Source organism: Stegostoma tigrinum, chromosome 17 (genome assembly GCF_030684315.1).
Source record: "Stegostoma tigrinum isolate sSteTig4 chromosome 17, sSteTig4.hap1, whole genome shotgun sequence".
Lineage (NCBI taxonomy): Eukaryota > Metazoa > Chordata > Chondrichthyes > Orectolobiformes > Stegostomatidae > Stegostoma > Stegostoma tigrinum.
In genome coordinates this window covers 25,177,311-25,195,866 of record NC_081370.1, presented here as the reverse complement: position 1 = coordinate 25,195,866, position 18,556 = coordinate 25,177,311, and the positions used below count along the sequence as shown (strand labels likewise).

At 39.5% G+C, this 18,556-nt stretch overlaps 1 protein-coding gene across 7 annotated transcripts in view; it reads left to right on the top strand.

Moving 5' to 3' along the window:
* Positions 1-18,556, top strand: part of ppp6r3 (protein phosphatase 6, regulatory subunit 3) — a 141,618-nt gene that overhangs the window by 64,231 nt on the left and 58,831 nt on the right. For all 7 annotated transcript variants that reach the window (XM_048545512.2, XM_048545517.2, XM_048545515.2 and 4 more), the window contains 5 exons: positions 1,529-1,658; positions 4,315-4,467; positions 8,811-8,969; positions 9,958-10,022; positions 18,098-18,213. In XM_048545512.2, coding sequence (XP_048401469.1) covers positions 1,529-1,658; positions 4,315-4,467; positions 8,811-8,969; positions 9,958-10,022; positions 18,098-18,213 — 623 coding nt within the window. The remainder of the gene's footprint in view (positions 1-1,528; positions 1,659-4,314; positions 4,468-8,810; positions 8,970-9,957; positions 10,023-18,097; positions 18,214-18,556) is intronic.

Genomic DNA, 18,556 nt, shown 5'->3' with positions numbered 1-18,556 from the left:
AGAAGTCTGAAGTGCAGAGAGACTTGGGAGTTCAAGACTATTATTCCCTAAAGGTAAACTTGCAGGTTGAGTCAGTAGTCAGGAAGGCACATGCAATGTTGGCATTTGTTTTGAGAGGACTTGAATATAAAAGTAGGGATGTACTCCTGAGGCTTTATATGGCTCTGGTCAGGCCACATTTGGAGTATTGTGTACAGTTTTGGGGCCCCAGTTCTCAGGAAGGACGTACTGGCCCTGAAGTGGGTTCAGAGGAGGTTTACAAGAACGGTCTCCAGAATGGAAAGCTTAACGTATGATGAACATTTGAGGACTCTGGGATTATACTCATTGGAGTTCAGAATGATGTGGGGGGGAATCTAATTGAAACTTAGAGAATACTGGATGGCCTGGACAGAGTGGATGTTGGGAAGATGCTTCCATTGGGAGAAGAGACGAGGACCCAAGGGCACAGCCTGAGAGTAAAGGGAAGACCTCTTAGAACAGAGATAAGGAGAAACTTCTTCAGCCAGAGAGTGATGAATCAATGGAATTCGCTGCCACAGAAGGCTGTGGAGGCCAGGTCATTCAGTACATTTAAGACTGAGATAGACAGGTTCTTGTTTATGAAGGGGTTCAAGGGTTACGGGGAGAAAGTGGGAGAATGGGGTTGAGAAACTTATCAGCCATGATTGAATGGCGGAGCAGGCACAATGGGCTGAATAGCCTAATCTCTGGTCCTGTGTCGTATGGTCTTATGGTCTTCTTAGGAAGAAATCCTGCAGGTTAGGATGTAGTGATGAGCGCCAGGCTTGAATTCATTCCAAAAATTGGATCCCCAGGGAGGTGCATTCACTACACAGCCAAACAGGTTGAGTATCAGCCTCCAACTCATGGCAATGGCACCCGGTAAGAATGGGAACGTTTCCTTGTCAGCCATATGATGGAAACAAAGTTGAGTTGTCTTCATCAAGATCCATAGATCCAGATTACAACATGCACATAAAAATGCATGTGTCAACAGCAATTTGGACCCCTAAGTCAACTGTAATGCACTGCCCACACTATGGGGTGTAAAAGTGGTGAAATCTGGATAGGGAATTGGTGCGTCTCCTTAGGGATACATCTGTATTGGAAAAGGATTCAGAGTTGGTTCACCAGGCTACTTCCTGGTATGCAGGGGTTGACTTGCATCACAAAGTTGAATTGGCTCATTGAAGATTTTAGAATAATGCAAGGCAATCTTATAGAAAGATGAAGGATTTTAATGAGCCTGGATGGCCTTGAGAGAAGGGCAGTTAAGTTTTTAAGTATATATTGCACAGTAATAACTTGAGTTATGAATTAATCTAAGCTTCAGGGGCTTGCTTGATTTGTCTTGGGGATTGAGGTATTTTTGACCTTTTCAAAAATTAACTGCGGGGATAAGGGTGTAGGTGAATTACAAGCTCCATGTCTAGTTGGGGTGGCTTGAATACTTATGTGATCATTCCCATTCTCCTTTGTATAGTCACAGCCATAATGTAAAATCAATTTTCATTTGTTTTTCAAGCTTTGAAGGTCAGCTAGAGATCTGTCCAACTGGTATGAACCATGCAGCCTTTTCTGTGAGTAATAGCACATTGCAAGCCATTAGACAAAGACTTAAAGACTTCCATCAGATACTACTTGAGCCTCCTAAGGTAAAATGGATTAATGGCTTTGAATACTTGGATATATGATAATTTATTTTAGGTGTTTACTCTTTTCCCTTTTCAAGCTGGCTATTTTGATTATGTGACTAAGCCAGTTAAAGATTTTGTTCCTTGAAATGTAAGATCTTTAACTGGTAGGTTTTCATAGTAATTTGCCATCCATCAGCTGTTCTTTTAATAGTATGCAGAAATGGGCCTGAATTCTTCCTGTTCTGTCAGGACTCCAGAGTCTAGACCTAATCCTGCTCGAAGATCCTCACCAGGATGCTTTGGTGGAGGTTAAATTTTGTTGGTAAGATGATCTCGTCCCCAAAATAATGTGGAAGCTGCTGGGTGTGAAAGACCAGCCTTGATGCTATGGCACTTTGTTAAAGCAATGCAAAAATGATAATTAAACCAAAACAGCTCTCAACCCCCCACACGTAGTCCATGTCCCATCAATGCCAAGTGATGGCCCTTCGTGTTATCCATCTTAAAATGTGCTCTTTTACTGTCTCCCTTGACCAATCATACCTGCATGCCAATTTAGTTCCTTTACCCAACCCTCAGGTCTATATAGTCCTTATGCCAAGTTCGTGACAACCCTTTGTCCTCTTCACTTAGCATGCCTACTCACCCACTATTTCACTGTGGGCAAACTTCCAATCCATTGCTGAGACTGAATCTGTTCGAGTGTCTGTTGATGAATTAGCTATGTCAAAGAATCACTCTCAGTACAAATCTACATTTCACTATTTAAATTTCCTTTTATTCCTTATGAAAACTGTCTCTGGAGCCCATAGTTTCATCTGAGAGTTTCTAACCATTTGGAGCTGTCGGTCAGAATGTGAAATGACAAGTGCTTTACTGTGATAATGAAAGGCTGTTAAATTAGTGATATAACACTAATCCTTTAATATAGGCCTTTTAGGTTTACATCAACACAGACAGAATGAAATGTTTTTTTTAAAAAACTTGAGGTATATCTTTTAAATATTTAGAGGCTGGCTGTTTTAAATGACTTGACAGCTTCTGCTAATAGTTCTAATGAGTTCTGCACTTTTTACATTGTGTCTAATTTTAACGCCCCAAAGGGCACATGAAATTCATGAATGGTGTCTTAGAACTGCCTCCAAAGGGGTGTCCCAAGTCTTGAAAGAACATTAACAGATTTAGTTCTTGTACCAGCTCTAAAGTGTACTTGTTTTGAACTTCCCATTATTCAAAGACGGGTCACTCTGATGCCCTTTGGTTGCCTTTGTTAGCCTCAAATCTACAATTTAGAATCCACCCAAATCTCCTTTCTAGACTCCTCCCATAGCCCTCCCCACCCACAGACCAAAAAAAAACTGGGAAAATGTTTGGGACTTCTGAATTCAGGCCTGATTCATCGTTGTTGTGATGATGATGAAGCTCTTCGTCTTTGGTGGAAGTTCAGGCTTTAATGACATGCAAGAGAACGGGTAACATATTTGTTATATTTAACATGACTGTAGTTTAATTCTCAGAATTAAGTAAGCTGCAATGCTAGTGAGTCCACAAACGTGGAGAGTATAACTGTAATTTAAAAGATATAGCTTTATAAATTTAAGATTGTCAGCCATCCTTGCAGTGTGGTGCACTTATGAGCTCTGGGAAAGTTACATATGTGGAGACACAAGCCATTTTTTGCAAACAGAAGGAACTTGTATACTCTGCCTGTTTCAATTTAACAAAACAGATAACTGCCATTCTCTGATTCATATTTCAAGGAAATGCCTTGACCAGAGTCACCCTGCTTGGTTTAAATTTGAACAAAAATTGGTAGCTTACTCTCAGTCATCATTTAGCTGTGCTTTTCCCCATGCAATCAGAGTCCATTTGTCAAGCAGTTACCAATTTTTTTCATAGACTATAAAGAGTTTTTTTATTTGATGAATTGTCCTGATGAGTGCAAAACAAGAACCTGTGACAAATGTCCTTTTATTTTCCAGCAGTGCTCAAGTTTTGTACTACCAAATGACGATTAGATACAGAATCCTTGCATCAAGGATAACCTGGGCTTTCTATTAATGTTGCTATCAATCAGAATTACAGTACTATAAAATGCTTAACACAGAATATAAGTAAAGAAATGTCACCATATTCCTAGAGGACCATAGGGCTGCGCTGTCATTAAAGAGAGACACTTGGTGGGGAGTTTAACCTGAGGGTCACCGCATCTGAGGTGAGGGGCAGGTTGAGAAGCCAGTGCTCGAATTGAACCTGCATTGTCGTTATCACTCTGCATTACAAACCCGCCATACAACCAACTGAGCTAATGTACTCCCTGTTTTGAGATTAGTACAATGGTCCTGCTTTCTCATCCTCACCTGAGGTCTGCTGACTCCCATGTTAAATTCACCACCAGTCATCTTTTTCTAATGAGAGAGCAGTTCAGTGGTCCACTGGCTCTGTGGTGACTTTGCTTTTTCAGGCATAATGAATTGATAACGTGGCAATTTCAGGATGATTTGGAGACGAGTGAAAAATTTCAGAAGCAAGCAACTGTCAACAAATATAGCAAAATGTATTTAAGATGTTCAGTTGCACTTGCTTAAAGAACTTTGCATAAAAATACGACAGTTATGATTTCACTTGATAAACTTTATGATTTGCTATTCACCCTGTGTCACTTCTTTTGTAGAAAAGTGCAATGAAAACTACGTGGGGAATATTAGAGACACCAGTGGGGAATACACGCCTGAACGTGGTCAGACTTGTAGCGAGCCTCCTACAAACAAATACATTCAGTATTAATGAAGAATTGGTAGAACTTAACACTATGGATGTGTTATTGGTGAGGGACCCATCAAATGCTGGTGTTTTAAGTTCTATTTATAAATTTTATTAATGGTCTGAATAACGGGAACAGATTATACTGTTTACAATTTATGTTTCTAACAATTATGGAAGTAACGCTGCGGACCTGCCAGAAGTGAGAAAATTCTGTGGATAGTGAATAGAGTAAAGACGACAGGACTTAGGAAATGTTCAGATGAAAGCTACTAGAAATGTAGAGGTATTTGGAGTAGATCTGTAGCTCGGGTTGTGGGTGAGGTTGGTTGGCTCGTCGAGCTGGTTTATTGTTCCGCAGATGGTTTGTTACCGTGCCTCGGAATCCCGAAGCGAGGCAATCCATCACAACGGACCCCAGCGTTTAAAAACCAGCCAGGAAAACATACTAACGCTTCATCGGAGGCTGCACTGAGGATGTTACCGAGCATGGTAATGAAATGTCTGCGAACAACAAACCAGCTTGGCAAGCCAACCAACCTCAATGTAGAGGTAGTTCTGCTGTAACGTGTGTTTTGTTACCGCGAATTGGCTGTAATGTGATTGATGAATAGTAGATGTTGTTTGGATAACAAACTTTCTGGTATACAGGTATAGAGAGTTTTCTATAGTGATTTGCCTATTATGCGATTTTCTATAGCACAAGGTCACACAAGAATGCAACTGTTGGGTTATAGGAGAACTACCTATACCAAGGATGAGGGACTTCCAGTTGAGACTTGGTTGGGCTGTTTGAAGAAGAGAAGTTATAGTAACATCTGGTAAATTGGATCTTCAGAGAGCCACCATAGATGGAATGTTTTGAATAATCTTCTGTACTGTAATCATTCTATGATTCTTTCTGAGAGTGGTTTAAAATCTTTTGCGGGGGGGCTGTTGGGGGGAGTTAACTGGTCGGTAGGTGCCACAAAATGTCACTGCACTAGATACAAGGTCATGGTTTTGGGGGTAATGTATAGGATTGACTAATTTACAGAAAATTGAAAAACTATAACTAGTTATTTGCTGAAGGAATCAGTGCTGTCTCAACGATTTACGACCTATATTAATACCGTGGATAAAGAGACCAAGTGTATTAATAGCCAGATTTTCTGATGGTGCAAAGAAAGGTGGAAGGCAAAATATAAGGACCATACATCAGCAAAAAGAAATAAACATGTTGGGTGAATGGGTAAACGTTTGGCAGATAAAAATATAACATGCGGGAGAAAATGTGAGGTTATCCACTTTGGTAGGAAAAATTGAAAAGCAAAATATTATTTAGATGGAGAGAGAAGCTGTGATACAGAGGGGTATGATCATGTGAATCAAGAGTTGGCCGTCCAGCCCCTCAAGCCAGCTTTACCATTTGATAAGATCATGGCTGTATCTCCACTTCCCTACTTACCCCATTATCCTTTGAGTCATTTACTAGCTCAAGCTATACCCTGGTTTTAGTCTTTCTGACAAGGTGAATCATCCTCTCACCGTACACCTTGTACATTTCAATAAGATCATCTTTCATTCTTCTAACCTCCTTTGGATGTAGGACAGTCTGTCTAATCTTTCCTTGTAAGATAACCCATCATTTCAGGAATCCCTCAAATGAATCTCCTCTGCATTGTTTTTAATGTAATTGTCTTCTATCAAAAATGTACTGTATTCTAGATGTCTCACCAAAAACCCTGTACTAATGCTGTGAAACATCCCTGTTTTTATATTCTGTACCACTTGTGATAAATGACAATATTTCATTTGCTTTCCTAATCATTTTTTGTACCTCCATTCTATCTTTTGGGATTTACGAATCATGACACTCAGATCCATCTGTGACTTGAATTCTGCAATCACTTTCCGTTTAAAATATAGGCCTTTTTTGTACTCTTCCTGCTAAGGTGAACAAGTTCACATATAATATTTGCCCACTAATTTCCTTATCTGCAACCCTTTTCAGATTCCTTGTATGCTGTTCATAACTTATTTGCTTGCCCGTCTTTGAGTCACCATGAAACTTAGCATTCATTCACTGATTGTAGTTTTGAAGTTGTTCCAACCTCAGTATTGAATCGTGTTCGTCATCGTTTCAACCAAAAAATTATCCGTTTATACCTACTGTGGTTTCTTTTACAGACCAATCTTGAACCTGTGTTAATTTGTTACCCACAGATCATGTTTTTGTTTAGTAATCTTTGCAGTAACACCTTGTCAGATATCTTCTGGAAATTTAAGTATACCATCTCGACAGGATCCCTTTATTTTCATTGCTTGTTACATCCTGAAAGAATGCTCATAAGTTAAAACCCTGTTGCATCTGTCTAACTAAATTCAGATTTTCCAGGAGCATTGAGATTTTCCAACTCTGTACCCTGTTACTGTTCTCCTCCTCTCCCCGCTCCCCCCCCAAAAAAAACCTTTGGTCCCTTTAGCCATGAGAACTATAGTTAACTCCATACTGAAAACATTCAATGTTTTGGCCTCCATTGCTTTCTGCGTCAGACAATTCCGCAGGCTCACTACTTTCTGGGTGAAGGAATTTATCGTCGTCTTAGTCTCAAGAAGCCAACCTTGTATGCATACACTGTGACCCCTGCTTCTGGACTTGAATCCCTTTGCTATGAAGGCCAGCATATCATTTGCCACCTTTGCCTGCATTCTGCAGCTGTATGCTTACTTTCAACAATTGGTGTATGAGAACATCTAGGTCTTGTTGCACCTCCCCCTTCCCAGTCTGAGTTCAGAAAATAGTATGTCTTCCTGTTTTAGCTGTTAAAATGGATAACCTTGTATTTATCCACATTATGCTTCATCTCTCATCTAATGGCCATTCATTTAACTTATCAAAGTCATACTGAAGCATTTCTGCATCCTCCTCACAGTTCAGCCTCCCACTCAGCTTTGTGTCATATGCAACTGTACTGAAATAATGTAACATTTAGATGATCTCTTACCTAAATCTTTAATGTATGTGGTAAACAGCTGGGGTCCAAGCGCTGATCCTGTGGTACACTACAAGTTACTGGCTATCATTCAGAAAAAGATCTGTTTATTCCAACTGTGCTTCCTGTGAGCTAAACAGTTCTCTATCCATGTCAGTACACTACCCCAATTCCCATGCATTTTAATTTTGAGTATTAATCTGTTATGTGGGACTTTACAGAAAGCCTTCTGGAAGTCAAAGTTAGCCACATCCACTGGCTTCCCCTTAATCACTGTACTAGTTGCATCCCCAAAATTCCAGCAGGTCAAACATGATTTCACGTTCATAAATCCATGCTGACTCTGTCCAATCCTGTCACTGTTTCCAACTGCTCTGCTATTAAATATTTTACAATGGATTCTTAACATTGTCCCTACTACTGATGATCTCTAATTCCCTATTTTCTCTGTACCCACTCCTTTAAATAGTGGGGTTATATTAGTTACCCTCTAAGACCTTCCAGTGATAATTTTCCTACAGTTTATGTTTTGAAGGAAAAAAAGAATTAACATTTCGTGTCTGGTTTATTTTCTTCACAGATGCTGCCAGATCTACTGAGCTTTTCCATCAACTTTGTTTTTGTTCCTGATTTACAGCATCTGCAGTTCTTTGGGTTTTTATAAAGGCAGAGAAGTCTTGGTACACCTAGACAGGATATTGATGAAACCACATTAACAAAATAAAGAACCACAGATGCTGAAGATCTGAGACCAAAACAAAAATTGCTGGAGAAACTCAGCACATCTGGCAGCATCATCTGGAGTTAATGTTTCGAGTCTGAAGAGTACTTGGACTCAAAGCATTAACTGTGCTTTCTTCTCACAGATGCTGCCAGACCTGCTAAGTTACTGCAGCAATTTCTGTTTTTGTTAGTCATCCCAAACTTGGAGTACTCAATACAGTATTTGGTCTCCTTATTTAAGGCAGAAGATACTTGCATTGGTGACTGTTCTGAGAAAGTTCATTAGTTTGATTCCAAGGACAAAAGGGTTATTGTAACAGGAAAGGTTGAACAGGTTTGTTCCCTTTTTGGAGTTTGGAAGAATAAGTAAGCTTCCTGAAATATATAAAATTCTGGCGACGCTTCCTGTAGCTGTTCAGAGAAGTTGGATATTGATTTGAAAATTAAAAATTTGCAGTATTTTAGAAAAAGATCTGGACAGTGGGAGTAATTGGATATTCTTTCAAAGTTGGCAGTCATAGTGGGCCAAGTGGCTGTCTCCTGTGTATGATTCAGTGAGTGATTTGTGTGAACGATCATCTGAATGGTTATCCATGAATTTTTAATTATTTTGTTGGAATATTTTGAACTTAAAGCTGATTCTTTATAACAATACATTTCCATTGGGTAGTGAAATCAAAACTTTAATATATTCTTTTTTTAATCAAAGGATATGTACTTCAGATATATTTGGAATAATTTTCTTCATGTACAAGTAGAAATTTGCATTGCAACAATCTTGGGAAGTCCTCCACCTCATGATACTCACACAGAAAACAACATAGAGGATAATTCCAATGCTGCCAGAGAAAATATATTAATAAAACATGTAAGAGCCTTTGCCTTTTATAGTTCTGTGTTGCAATGTTGATGTTAGCTTGCGAATGTTGCTGGTGAGCGTTCACATGCTGGTATTGCTTTTCCTAACTTCATTGAGATTATTGTAAAGCAAATTGTTATTGTTGTACTGAAAAATTGTGTAATATTTGAACTACCTTGAACAGGTTGCTCAGTGTTTTACAGTTAATTCATTTATGTCCATTGTTAATGTTTTTATTGTGAAATCCCATTAAATGCACCAAAGAAAGCTTCAGCCCTCTGAGGTCATGCAATTTTTATGTTTAAGTCTCATCTTCACCTCATCTTCAGTAGTTCTTCAATGCATTTCTGTGCACTGTTGCTTCCTTTTACTTTATTGCTCAGGCCTCCTGTATGAACCACTCTCTATTCTTGTGTTATTCCCTGTGCTTTAGCTGCTCTTGGATTGCCCTGCCACTCTGACTGAAGTTTTTAGTTATTTGTTCCTCATATCAAACGTAACTTTGCAATGTTTTTAAAACTCTTTCCTTGTCATCAATTTGTGGAATTGACTGAATTAAAACTTTACCTTTTAAGTGAAATGTTTTTCACAGAGTAGAGGATTTGTCTTTTGTAACTAAACATTTTTAGATTGTTTTGAACAGTATACCCATGGGATTATGCATTAAAACCAAAAATTCTCTTTTAAAATACAAAGGTGGGAGTGTAACTTTAGGTGTTATTAATAAAGTCATGGTTTACTGTTTGCAAAATAACACCTTCGTTAAAATTTCCTTGGGAATTTTGAAATAATGGTTTTTATGCTAAAACTGTTTTGATTTTTGGTTTAGTTGCTTTTTTTTTGTAATCTGTTTTCAGCAGACCTCCATATTTGATGCTTTATGACAGTTGAATCTGATTTAGCACACCTGATCTATTGTCTCAAACTCTGTAAAGCCATGAAAATATTTTTGGTTTTAATCACTGTGTGTATATTAACTCAGTTTTTCATTGTCCAGCTGTTTACAAAGTGCCGATTAATTCAGAGAATACTTGATGCATGGGAGAACAATGAAAAGGAACAGTAAGTAGACAACTTGTTTTAGTTACCATTGAGCTAAAATCAACAGTAATTTTTAAAAATTATAACCATGTTGTATAGGGATTAGGCAGTATGAGTGGGGCCTGGAATTTTTGGTGACTTACTCTGTTTTGGGACTGGAGTTTGAATCCAACGCCAACTGATGAATAAAGCTTTCTCTTTAAAGCGAAGATTCTACCAAAAACAGTCAGGCAAATCTCAAATGACTCTCATTAAGCTCTTTAATGGTGCAAATTAACAGATGTCGTGAGAGTCCTTTGGAATGCTTGAAACGAAAAATCAGTGGCAGCAAAGTACATGTTCATAGCATATTGCAAAACATGTTGGGGTATAGTAAAAGGAAATGGTCTACATTTTGATTATGTTGTTGTAAGGATGTCCAATTCTGTAGACATTTTTTTAAAGAGTATCACTTTTAGTTAGGGAAATATTGTTAAATAGAAGATAAATGAGAACACCTAGTGTGAAGCTGGTAAACGCATCTGAAGTAACTACTGTTCAAAGAGTAATCCATGTTTGTTTATTAATTCATTCGTGAGATGTGACCATTGCTGACCGGGCCAACGTTTTATTGTCCATCCTTAATTGCATAAAATGCAGTTAGGGGTCAGTCACATTGCAAGTGTCTGGAGACCCACATAGACCAGACCAGGAAAGGATGTCAGATTTCTAGCCCTAAAAGACAGTAATGAACCAAATTGGTCACCATTAAACTCTCTCTTAACTCCAGATTTTTATTGAATTCAAATTCCATCATCTGCCATGGTAGAATATGAACTCATGCCCTCCAGAATATTCTAGTGTGCTGGATTAATAGTCCAGCAATAACACTGTCAATTCATCATTGCCCTGCATATCATTTATTAAGGTTCAAGTTGAAAATAGGAAAACAATAAACAATGTGATCTTCTCTTGTCTTTGTAATGGCGACAACAAATCTGATAAGATTGCTGTTGCCTTTTTAGGGATATGGATTCTTATGAGTCCCAGAATCAAAGAAAGGTTTAGAAGTCAAGGATAATTGTTCAACATCTGTCTCCAGGACACCACTGCGGTACCATCTTCCTGCAGGAAGATTTGCTTTTCATTTTGGGTTTACTGATAATATCTCACAGGAAACAGGCAGAATGGTTAGAGCCCTGGAAGCAACTCTGAAGAACACAATGTGTGCCTGCTGGCCCAATAGTAGGGGACTGTCAGAAACCAAGGGTGTTTCCTGATTTGGAATCATAGAATAGATCATAGAATCCCTCCAGTGTGGAAACAGACCTTTCGGTCCAACAAGTCCACACTGACCCTCACAACATCCTACCCAGACCCATCCCTCATAACCCATCTAATCTACACATCCCTGAACACAGTGGACAATTTAGCATGGCCAGTTCACTTAGCCTGCGCATTTTTGGACTGTGGGAGGAAACCGGAGCACCAGAAGGAAACGCACGCAGACACGGGGAGAACATGCAAATTCCACACACATAGTCGCCCAAAAGTGGATTAGAACCTGGTTCCTTGGCGCTGTGAGGCTGCAGTGCTAACCACTGCACCACCGTGCTGCCCCCTAAGTTGATGAAATCAACTCGCCAGGCAAAAGCAAGCTCAACATTCAGCAGACTCAACCACAGAAATCATGGAGTTGGTTTCAAAACAAATATCAAAATTTACCAGGCAGCAGTCATCATAACACTTCTTTTATGAGGGATGGTCAATCCACTATCATGTCACAAAGCAAGTTCTGAAGGATCACTGTTCTCGAATCGTTAACACATTAATCAAAGCTTTGAGATCAATGATTAAGTTAAGATGTCCTTAGTCTTGAGATTCTTAGGTTGGAGAATTGCCTACCCCATTAGAAGTACTGCAAGAAATCTCATACTGAGTCGAACAGCAGGGACGTTTAGGAGAATCAAGTGACTTCCTGAGAGGCCTGGCACATCGTGTTTTGGTTGCAGGAAGAGTGAAGGAACTCCAATATCATGAAAATATAAGGGAACTTCTTAGAGGGTTTGGGAAGAAACCAAGACAAAATGAAAAGTTGGGATTGTTTGGATTTCCAGGTTTATGAAATAGTGTTAACTCAGTAGTATGTGCTTGTATTCTTGTGCAGTTTAAGTTTTAGTTTAATAGTGAATAATTCTCGTGACATAATTCTTGCAGTTACTATCTAGGTGCTCAAGCTTCTTTTCCAAAGTAATTGGTCTCCCTCAAGGTCACTACAGTGCATGTACCTTTCATGGGAGTTGCAAGAAAACATTACTTCTCTGCATTGCAAACATTCACCTGAGAATACTGACAGTACGAAAATGTGTTCAAGATGATGGCTTTTTATTGTCATTAAAATACGCATAAAGTTTGGTGTCATTTGTATTGACCCATTGAGATTCAATTCTTTGTAAACCAAACACATGTAAAGTAAATTGCCTTTATGATACATTTATGAAAATATGCAATCGTACAAATGAGCCTTCTACTCTTCATAACAAAGTAACAAGATAACTTTTAGATAAATTATTCAATTATGAAATTTGTTTGATATTTTAACCAGTATTAAATGGGGGAGTGGGAAGCACTTGTGACAGTTCCTGGTGTAGCTGTCCAAAAAATCATTGTGCTGGACAGGGATCTCAATCATATCCAACCCTTTTCTTATGCTTCTACTTTTACCCTTCTCCACCATTCTAGAATTGTGATGGCAAGCCTCTTGCTCTCACTTTACACCCCTCCCCACCATCCTTCATATTCAATCTATCATCGTCTGCGGTTTTCTGCCACCTCCACCCAGATACCACCCCATTTGCACTTCCACTCCCTTGCCAGCATTCTGGCCTGACGATGCGCTCTGCTACAGTTTGGCCCATTCCTGTATCACCCGGATACTTCACTGCTCCCCACAAAGACTTCTGGGGTAAAAGCAGGTGGTGGATTACCTCTTTCCTCGCTGTCCAAAATTGCAAGCACCTCCTTCCAAATGAATCAGTTTACTTGTACTGCTTTCAATTTTGTCTACTGTATTTGCTGCTTACCTTGGGGAATCATAATATAGATTGAGGAACACTTCCATTCAGTCCACAAACACGACCCTGATCTTCCAGTCACTTATCATTTTAATGCAGCACCTTGCTTTCACAGTCACATTTCTAACCAAGGACTATTGCATTGTTCCAATGAAACCCAAAGCGAGCTGGAAGAATAGCAGCTCATTTACTGCTTTTCTGGATTCAACATTGAGTTCAGCAACTTTATTTCGTAAATTCTGTAATCCGTTCTGCTCCTCCTCATCCCTTTTCTTGCTTTCACAGTTTGACTTTCAGCAGAGCTGACCAGTGTTCTGCAATTAACATTTACTTTGCACCTCTATCACTTCTCTACAAACATTGCCACCCCGTTTGCTGTTTGATCTCTGATCTTCTAATTGTCCTTACTGATATGTGATTTTCCCCACTTTTTTACACAGTATTAAACCCTTCGTTTTCCCACCCTTCTTCAATTACAAAAACTACACATTGGACTCTCTCTTAACTCTGTTTTTCTTCCACAAGTGCTGCCAGACTGGCTGAGTTTCTCCAGCACTGTTTTCATTTCAGTTCTCCAGCATCCACCTGTATTTTGCTTTGGTTTTGGTCCGTTTTCACTTTGGAAATAGGTACAAAATTGGCCCTAGATTGTAGAACTGTACAACACAGGAATGAGCCCTTCAGCCTAACATGTTGTGCCAAACATGATGCCAAATGAAACTAATCCCTCCTGACTGCTGTTGGTCCATATCTCTCTATATCTTGCACATTCACATGCTTATCTAAAAGTCCGTTAAATGCCCTTATCGTATCTGCCTCCAAAATCAACGTTGGCAGCGTGTTCCAGAGTCCTATCACTGTGCAAAAAAAAAAACTTGACTCTCGCGACTCCTTTGAACCCTCACCCTCTAACCGTAAACACATGCCGCCGCCGCCGCCGCGCCCCCCCCCCCCCCCCCCCCCCCGTATTAGACATTCCAACTCTGGGAGAAAGATTCTGACCATCTACCCCTTCTATGCATCTCATGTTTTTATAGACTTCTGTCAAGTGTCCCCTCAGCCTCTGCTGCTCAAGAGAAAACAAACTGAGTTTTCTACCCTCTTGTTATGGCTCATACCTGCTAATCCAGGCAGTGTCCTGGTAAACCACTCCTGCATCCTCTCCACTGTTGTCTCATCCTTTCTCTATTGTGTCAACTAAAATTGTATGCATTACTCTAAGTGTGGTTTAACCAAAGTCTTGTAAAGCTGCAGTATGACCTCCTAACTCTTGTATTCATTTCTCTGACCAATAAAGGCAAGTATGCCGCATGCCTTCTTTACTGCCCTCTCTACTTGCTTGGCCACTGTCAGGCAGCTATGGACTTGAATAAAGACCAAAAGAACTGTGGATGCTGTAAATCAGGAACAAAAACAAAGTTGCTGGAAAAGCTCAGCGGGTCTGGCAGCATCTGTGGAGGAGAAAACAGAGTTAATCTTTTGGGTCCAATGACCCTTCCTTAGAACTGATGGTCACGTCTGTTTATATGCGGAAAATAGGGAGATTGGTGGATTTGTCTGTCCACCTGTCTTTTTCTCTCTTTGGGCTTTATCCTATCGTTTACTCCCTACCCCTCCCACCTCCCCATTTTCTGCAGAAAAGTGACATTTCCCAGCCACCATCAGTTCTGAGGAAGGGTCACCAGACCTGAAACGTTAACTCTGTTTTCTCCTGTACAGATGCTGCCAGACCTGCTGAGCTTTTCCAGCAACTTTGTTTTTGTTGCTATGAACTGGAACTCCAAGATCCTTTGTTTTGTGTATACTTTTGTATATGTTTTACAACATTAATAAAATTGTCAGCTGTTTGCAGTCCTGGAGACAAATAATAATTTTCACAGTGTAGATTTTAGTTTTGCAAACTCAATGGTTTCACTCATGTGTAAACCTAGGTTGAAAAGCTGGTTTTGTTTATCCCTTGGCTTTAAGTTGTTTCGCCCAGTTTCTTAGTTCATGAAATTCCTAGAGTGTGGAAACAGGCACTTCGGCCCAACAAGTCCACACCAATCCTCAGAGCACCCCACCCAGATCCATCCCCCTAAAACTCACCTAATCTACACATCCCGGAACACCATGGGCAATTTAGTTAGCCAATCCACCTAGCCTGCACATCTTTGGATTGTGGGAGGAAACCGGAGCACCCTGAGGACACCCATGCAGACACGGGGAGAATGTGCAAACTCCACACAGTTGCCCAAGGGAAGAATCAAATCTGGGCCCCCATGGCGGTACTTTTTCTTAATAAGCTATCTTGGTCTATCCTGGTCTTTTAAGAGTTTCAAGCAATTACATATACATGTTACATATGTGAGAAGTTGTGTTTCATAACTATAAAAGCTGATGTGCAACGTCTCCAGTTTTGTTTTTTAAATAGATGTAATAGATCTGGTCTCTAAAATTTACATAGCTTTGAAGTTGTAGACTGTTCTAAGTGTTGTGCCAGTTTTTGTAACTTGGCTGACTTATTTACATAGTTTATTGTTAACTTTTGAACAGTGTATTAATTCTTGATTGCTAGGTTTCAGACAACAGCTGTACAGAGTAACTTTAGTCAGTACAAATCTGCTAATTGCTGAAATACATTGGAGGAACACAGCAGGTCAGGCAGCATCAGAGGAACGAGAAAGTCTGATGAAGGGTTCTAACCTGAAACTTCGACTTTCCTGTACCTCTGATGCTGCATGACCTGTTTAGTTCCTCCAGCTCTTCACTGTGTTGACTCTGACTCCAATATCTGCAGTTCTTTCTATCTCTGCTGAAATATACTCATGTCTTTGAATACACTCAATAGTCATTCAGTTTTTTTCATTTTCTTGTCCCACTTTCTGCTGTACTTATATTTAGGTAGTGTAAATCTAAACAATCAGTTGTATCACCAGATGTAAAAATTAAAGTTGCAGCTGAGATGTTACTGGAAATAAATTCTACTCCAGTAAGTTCATGCTAATATTTGTGGATGATGGCAGTAGACATTGTAGTGGGGTAGCACAGTGGCTCGGTGGTTAGCACTGCAGCCTTGCAGCACCAGGGTTCTGGATTCAGTTCCAGACTCTGGCAACTGTGTGGAGTTTGCACATTCTCCATTGTGGGTTTCCTGCAGGTGCTCCAGGCTATCTGGATTGACCATGCTAAATTGCCTCTAATGTCCAGGGATGTGTAGGCCAGGTGAACGAACCATGGGGAATGCGGGGTGAGAGGGATGGGGGCGGGCGTGGTGATGGTGGTGAAGATGAAGTTTGGGTGGAATGCACTTCAGAAGATCAGTGTGGATTGGATGGGCCAAATGGCCTGCATCCACACTTTATTATATAATTCCAAATGTTCATTTCAATATTATTACTGACGGCTGGAGAGATATTCAAAACTTCATCATGTTCCAATATAGGAACATGAGTCTAATTCCTCAGCAATGTTGTGATAACAGACTGGAAAATCATTTGACCCTCCTCAGCCTGAGAAAGAGCATAACAATAGAGAATCATATGATAGTCTCAAAATAGTAAATGATGTTGCGAAGGTAAATCTTAAATGCTTATTTTGAACCAAATGCTAGTACTGTTGACACAGGTTTGAATTGGCAAAGGACAGATTTGGTCTGTTACGAGGAAATTGTTTACACACTGTTTTAAAGTCTTTTTCAGGACCAGTGAAAGGTAGATTCATATTGAATAGTTTGCTGTGGAATAATCATTTTTCTGCTTTGCTTATGAAAAAAGTAACCTAGTTCACTGTTTCTATAATAAAACCAAAAAGATAAAGGTGTCTCAGAAATGAGGTTGTTGACTTGCTCACTGAGCTAGCTGGACTGGGTTTGTTTTCAATGGAACGCAGGAGGTTGAAGGGCTACCCGATTGAAGTTTAAAAGATTGTGAATGACATAGAATGGAAAGTATGAGGCTTTTTCCCAGGGTGAAGGGGTCAATTAACGTGATTTACAAAATACCATGCCGCGATTGCCATAAGTATCACGTCGGACAGACAGGAAGGAAACTAGCCAACAGAATACATGAACATCAGCTAGTAGCAAAATGGCACAATGAACTCTCCTTAATATCTGTACGTTTAGACAACGAAGGCGAACAGTTTAATTGGGACAAAGTAACCTAAGTAGCCCAAGTCAAACATACACATGCATGGGAATTCCTAGAAGCACGGTTCTCCTCCCATCCTTCAATCAACAAGCACATAGAATTGGACCTCATACTGATCAAAACGAAATGACAATACTCGCCATAATGGACTGGACAGTATAAATTCCAAGCGGAGTAGATTAACATGGCATCATTGGAGGCTCCACTGATGATGTCACCTAGTATGATGATGAAATGTCTGAACAAAACCAAGCCAGCTCAGCAAGCAAGCCAACAACCTCTCCACAGCCCGAGCTACAGATCTTTGCCAGTACTTTAAAAGTGTCTCAGAAATGCCAATCTCTCCAGTTGAGTCATTATATCATAGTTCAGTTTTCCCTTTGTACTTATGTCAATTAAACTGAAAGTTCAGAATACTTTAGACCCTAGCACCAAAAAGTCCGACCTCCCAGGCAAGTAGTAATGTATATTTTTAATTAAATTCTGATTTTATCAGAAAGAGAAAACTAATAAATCAGTGATGCTGATTATTTTCTGCCTCTGCATTTTAATCCGGATTGCACCTCTTGAAAGTTTGTGAAAAAAAATTCACATGCAATCTCTGACAATTTCCTCTATGACAATGTCATTGCCAATCATAGTTCACTCGCCAACTAATCAGCACTCTCACCTCGTGCAGTTTAAAAGTTGACATTCCCTTTGAAATGATGTTTTGGCAAATTGTCACGATATGTGCAAGAAGAAAATCTTTAACAAAACGTGTGTCTTTCAGCAACCTTTACTTTAGTAAAAACATTTCTTTAAACATTATTTTCCCTCTTCTCTCTCTCTCTTTATTGTCTTTCCCCCCAACACCCACCACCAATCATTGTGCTTTGTTGTTTTGGAATAAGTGGATGAACTTGTTTTTCAGATCAGCAGGTGGAAGACGGAGAGGGTACATGGGTCACTTAACACGGATAGCTAATGCTATTGTGCATAATGCTGAAAAGGGACCAAACAGTGTACTCATTAATCAGCTGCTTAAAGGTATAATACTTTACATATTTGTTTCTGTTTTTAACGTATCATCTAGTATAGCTACAACTCATCCTATACTATTTCTCCTAAGATTTTTTTTATTTTGCATTTTACAACGCTGCAATGAACTGAACTTGTGAATTATATTTTAAATTATTTTAAGAAGGATGGAGAATAAATGAATTGCATTTAATTGTGTGTTGTATGAAGATTGGGCAGTGTCTTTATTCCTTTTCCTCATAAACCATTTGATGTCAGATTTCTTATGCAGGCTGTGTCTCTAGTGATCTGAAAGCTGTGACTTCTTACTCTGTATGCTCTCCTGGTTTAGTCCAGTTCTCTCAAATACCAG